Source organism: Lygodium microphyllum, chromosome 28 (assembly GCF_053477565.2).
Source record: "Lygodium microphyllum isolate KBCC chromosome 28, Lygodium_microphyllum_v1.1.10, whole genome shotgun sequence".
In the NCBI taxonomy this organism is placed as follows: Eukaryota; Viridiplantae; Streptophyta; class Polypodiopsida; order Schizaeales; family Lygodiaceae; genus Lygodium; species Lygodium microphyllum.
The window spans coordinates 29,434,015-29,439,660 of record NC_141162.1 but is presented as its reverse complement, the minus strand read 5'-3'; the positions used below and the strand labels follow the sequence as shown (position 1 = coordinate 29,439,660).

The window sequence follows — 5,646 nt, the reverse complement described above, 5'->3', positions numbered from 1 at the left end:
AAGAGAAAATGAGATATTGCATGTGAGAAAGAGAGGAGAGGAGGGGGTTTTGATTGAAAAATGAAGATTTGGAAAAGGGGGTAGGTTCGAAAAGCCCTTTGGAAGTTCGGGGTCCGAACCTATAGCTAAAATTCAACTAGGCCCTCCGCGCCTAGACTCGGCCCGGTGGTTCGCGCCGCGGCAGGCACTACGCGCCAACTTTCTCCCTGCACTTCGTGCCAAAATGTGAAGCACCAATGTTTTAATTTGTTCACACATTCTTCCATCCAAATAGTCTTGCAATTTTTAAACTTCATTATAAAATCTAGCAATTCAATACAATAACATTGATTATCTCAATCATAATAATTGAAAAATATAACTAAAGCAAAAGTGATTTTTAAATATCATTGAAAGAATTCCAACTATAACAACAGGTAGATGGAAAAGAAAGTATATAATGTTTTCAAAAAGATAGTTGTATTGTCGAAAATCAACTATTGAAAATAAAGCTTTCTCTTCTTAGATGAATTATCAACAGTGGATCTAGCATGGGGAACATGTGTGGGCGAAGCTGTGACACGCCTTGCCCCGGATTGTGCTGCAACATCTAAAAATGAAAAAAAAAACACTTTAGAAATAACAATATTAAATTTATAAAGCAAAACATTAATGAAAATGGTGAGTAAGTATTACCTGGGGACATGATATGATTGGCTCTAACATTAGTAGAGCAGTTGGCAGAATTTGGATGAAACTGATGCAAAGTTACAAAACATGATAAATCTTGAAACTTCCATTTACTCTAGTCATTCGGTATGTGTCTAGTATGGGACCGAGATATGAAGTACTCAACATCTGTTTGTCCAACATAGTAGCATAAGATCCATCCAAAATATAAAATTTCTACATATAAAGGAGTGTTTCCATTAGTAAATCCATCATTGGGTAATCTTTCGATTACCCTAGCCAAAGTTTTATGGATAATATCATCTGTAGCAATAGTTCGCAATGCTTCTTGAAGTCTCATTTGATAAGGAGAGGCACGATAATATTCGAACACTATTTGGGCCATCTATTAATAAAATTTAGAAAACATAAAAATGAGTAATATTGATTAAATTTTTAAAAAGGGAAAAATGAATTTACAATATTGAAATTAGAATACCAATTTAGAAGAGAAAAAGAGTTTGTAATGCATATTGTATAAAAGAACTTTATACATGATAATTTCTCAAAACTTACTTTTATATAAATGCAAACAAAATTTCATAGAAAATAAGTCAAACATGGTTTTATTCAAGGAATATAATATTTCAAAAGAGCATGAGAGATTAAAACATTTTATTTTTTGCTAAATGAAAAAAGTTAAACTTGCTTTTCTTTGAAGATCTTAATACTTAAAAAGAATAGGAGACAGTAAAATAGTTCATTTCCTAAAAATATCTGATAAAAAAAGAATAAATAAACTTTGATGATATTGCACCAAAAATATTATGCAAATATAATATGAGAAAAAAACATTACACTTGTGATAGAAAGTTCAAATAACTTTTTATGGGAGAAATAATTTAAACACTATGTTTTCATATAGTAAAACAAACATACATTTAACTCTACATAAAATCATAAATATCTATCCATACATGAGAGATATGATTAGAACATTAAAGTATTAAATCAGAGAAAATAAGTCGAACTTGCTTTTCATCGCGACGAAGAACTTAATACTGAAAAAGAGCATAAGAAAGTACAACACTACATTTTATAGATATGTGAACAAAGAAGAAAAAAAGGCTTTGATTGTATTGAAATAAAAATATTATGCAAATATAATATGAGAGAACAAAGATTACACTTTTGAAAAAATAGAGGTTACAATACTTTCTGTAAAACTTCTTTATATACAATATTGATGGTACCATTTACCATGTCCTCTTTCTCATCAATCAAGACTTTCAATCTATCCGGAGTCTTTACTCTTGAGAAAGCAACATAGAGTTGACCATGAGTAAAGACTAGGGTTTTTAAATATATCCCCAAACATGATAACATTTGGCCTTGAGATTTGTTGATTTTCATTGCAAACGCCAAACGGATTGGGAATTGTAAGTGTTTCATTGAGAAAGGAAGTTTCAGTGGAGTTGGGATGAAAGTTATCCTCATGATAAAAACTATGTCAACAATATTGGTTCCTGTAATTATCTCTACATCAATGACCTTGTTATTGAAAGCCTTGCATACCAGCCTAGTACCATTGCATAAACCTTTAGAAGGATTCAAGTTCCTGAGTAATATTATTGGAGCATTTACTTTGAGCAACAAGATATGAGGAGGAATACCTCCACCGAGGTCAAGGGAATTTAGATATTCCACAGAATAGAGGAATGAGTTCTCCTTAGTTCTATCCACAGAATCAACACTGTAGTATTGTTTAACCTCTCTCGGCATCAGCTGCAATGCATGATTGTTTATCATTTCCACATCATTGTTTCGAGGTGCAAGAATGGCACGTTCACTAAAGAACGTTTTGTAATCAATTACACAATTCATTTCACGATAGACAAAATTGATCAAGTCTTGCATAGATCCTTCCTTTAACAACAATGCAGGTGGAATTTGCAATATATTATTAGTATGTGTCAAATATTTTCCATCTCCAATGTCTTGCAACCATGCAACAAACTGATCCTGATCTGATGCAACCCGCATATTTAGTGTAAGTTTCAAAACATTGAAATATTGCCACAAATTGGAACAACATATAGCAGCACCAACAATATCCTCATGCGTACCCTTTGGTACAACATGTAATATTTGCCTAAAATCTCCACCTAGTAGAATAACTTTACCACCAAATGGCATATCACACTGCATTATATCCTTTAAAGTTCTGTCCAGTGCCTCAAAGGTATTACGATGCAACATAGGAGCTTCATCCCAGAAAATAAGACTTGCCTCTTTTAACAGTGCTGCAAGGTGACTTTGAACAGGTATATTGCATGTAGAATTATTATATGGTTGCAATGGAATTTTGAACTTTGAATGGGCAGTACGACCATGTGGCAAAAGCAATGCAGCAATACCAGAGGATGCCATAGCTATGGCAATGCGACCTTGATTGCGAAGCTTTGCAAGCAAACATTTGTATAGGAATATTTTTCTAGAACCGCCTGGGCCATCTAAGAAAAATGGTTTACCCAAACCACTATCAATAGCATTTGTTATTGCCATAAAATAATTTCTTTGTCCATCATTCAACATAGCTTGCATTATTAAGAAGGTATTCTCTTGTTCTACCTTATCATATAGTTGTTCATCAAGGATCAAAGTATTTGTGTACTCTTGCATTGTCACCTCAGGCAATCCATGATACTCTGCCAAATTGCATCCATGTTGATCTAAAAGTTTTTGAATATGCATCAACGCATGATTAATGGCCTCATCTTGTATATCAACATTTCGCCTATTTTGCAAGGAGAGTCAATGTTTTATATCCTTTATCAGCGGAACTAAGAACTCTTCCCATAGAGCCCCAGGTCGGGCAGGCGAACAAAATACCAAGATGGATGCAAACAAATTTCTTAGTTGAGTACCGGTTTGCATCAATGTAGCTTCATGCAAACACATTTGCCATTCATTATCTGTTTCCAACATTCCTTTTGCAATGCAAGCCTCCTTAAAAGTTGAATATATCACATTATCAACCGTACGCAATGCCTCAAAGGATGTGCACCCCTTGCATACAGTGAGTAGTAGGCACAAATAGTATTTTTCTCTACACGTAGGTGAAACAAAGTATATTCGACCACATGTATTTCCTTGCTTTCTCTTTGTCCACATTTTTTTGTGTGCATTCCAAACCCAAAACATTGGAAAGTCTTGATAGAGAATTGTGTTAGCGTCAGGGTGCAAACGATTGCATGTAAACCATTTTGTGAGAGTTGTTTTTTGAGCATTTTCATTTTGCACCACATCACAAATGTTATCAGAGTCACGAAAGGAAACAGTATTCTCTCCGGGTAAATGTATTTGCAATCGTTGAATATCGGGTTTCTCATCATGAAGTTTGAATTCAAATATTTGCCAACATGCTTCAGAAGCTGAAATATATCGTGCATCTAAGTACCTCTCAATCTCATCAATATTTTGTGCATCAATATTTTCTGTGTCAATATCATTGGATCTGGAACCACACGTACTTGTAAATCGAATGGTTGCTCGATCATGGCCCTTATATACATATTTATACAAATATTTGACAGCTGCAATTGTCGAGCAAACCTCAACATTTATGTGAGCACTATACTTGGAACTCAAATAAGGATTGTAAGGTACTATCCATCGGTTATCTGAGAGGTTACCATTAGCATTATGAGTCCTTCCATCCTCTCGACGTTTGTATAAAGGATAACTATTTTTATCAACTGTAGTTGTATGTATAAACTTTTTTGGATAATCCTTTATACACTTTCCGTCCACCATGCAAGCACTTTTTGGATTGAACTCACCACACGGACCATGTATGTTACATTTAGTGATAATTTGATACAAATCCGAAAACCTTTCCTTATCACGTAGCTCAGCGCATACCAGTAAGTCATAATGACGTGCTTCTAGTGGCTTAAAGCGTGGTTCTAATATCAAGTGCGTATGTGAATGAGGCAAGCCTCTCTTTTGGAATTCTATGACGGACGCATATTCAGTAACTTTACCAAGCAACTCCTTTTTCACTATCGACTGCATCATGTCCTTATGTTTCAAATGAAAACTCTAGCAGTTAAATCTGGTCGATCATGTGCAATTTGCCCAGGCAACAAAGCATCTGTAATTTCAGACCACTTAGGATTGCATGTCATGGTGATAAACAAATCCGGTTTCCCTTTACTACGCACAATTGCCATAGCATCTTGATATAATTGGTACATGAATCTTGGTCCACCTGTAAAGCTAGATGGCAATACTATTCTCCTGCCCACACCAATCCTAGCGATATTAGTATCAATTGTATCTGAACCATTGACCATATTAGCCAATCCCCTATACATTTCAACTCGCAATGTTGCTTGATTACGATGACACCAAGCCAATCTACATTGTTCAATGCTACAATAAGCATCGACAATGTATTGTTGTAGAAAGCGACCACCACGCAAAAGACATGCATTAGTGTCATCTCGAATCTGAAGTCGAAAAGTGTAATACTGCATTTGAGTGACACACTCTTTATTTGCAAGATTATTGGCATTAATATGAGCATCCATAAATGCATATGGAACGTTAGTATGCCATTCATCCTCTCCATTTGGAAAAAGAAGAACATATAACAGTGGCATATATGCCTTGTATAAGTTAGAAATATAAATCAAATGTCCTTGTCGTGTGCGAACTTAAATGCTATGATGATCAAGTGTATCATCATCACCTTGTCCAGGCATGATCGTAGCAACCTCACTTGCAGTGGGAACTGAATATTGTTTAGAGGTGGATCGATTTTGAAAAATGGACATTCTTATTTCTACTGATGGATTACGTTGCAAGCTTGCACCAACTGCTATAAAGGCATGTGCGTAAGCATTGTGATCATGCATCATTTGTTGAAGCTCTTGTAGTAAGTCCAGCAAAAGCCTAGGTAAAACCCCAATGCGATTCAATAACTCATGATCA

The 5,646-nt window shown here is 35.1% G+C and overlaps 1 protein-coding gene across 1 annotated transcript; it reads right to left on the bottom strand.

The window, feature by feature from the left end:
- Positions 1-476: 476 nt before the first annotated feature.
- Positions 477-4,464, bottom strand: LOC148011291 (uncharacterized). Its single transcript, XM_087670339.1, has 5 exons — positions 3,911-4,464; positions 2,224-3,445; positions 944-1,054; positions 676-736; positions 477-589 (listed from the first exon to the last, which is right to left on the bottom strand). Exons 1-5 carry the CDS (start codon positions 4,462-4,464, stop codon positions 477-479), a joined length of 2,061 nt encoding a protein of 686 aa, XP_087526465.1.
- Between the last annotated feature and the right edge of the window lie 1,182 nt (positions 4,465-5,646).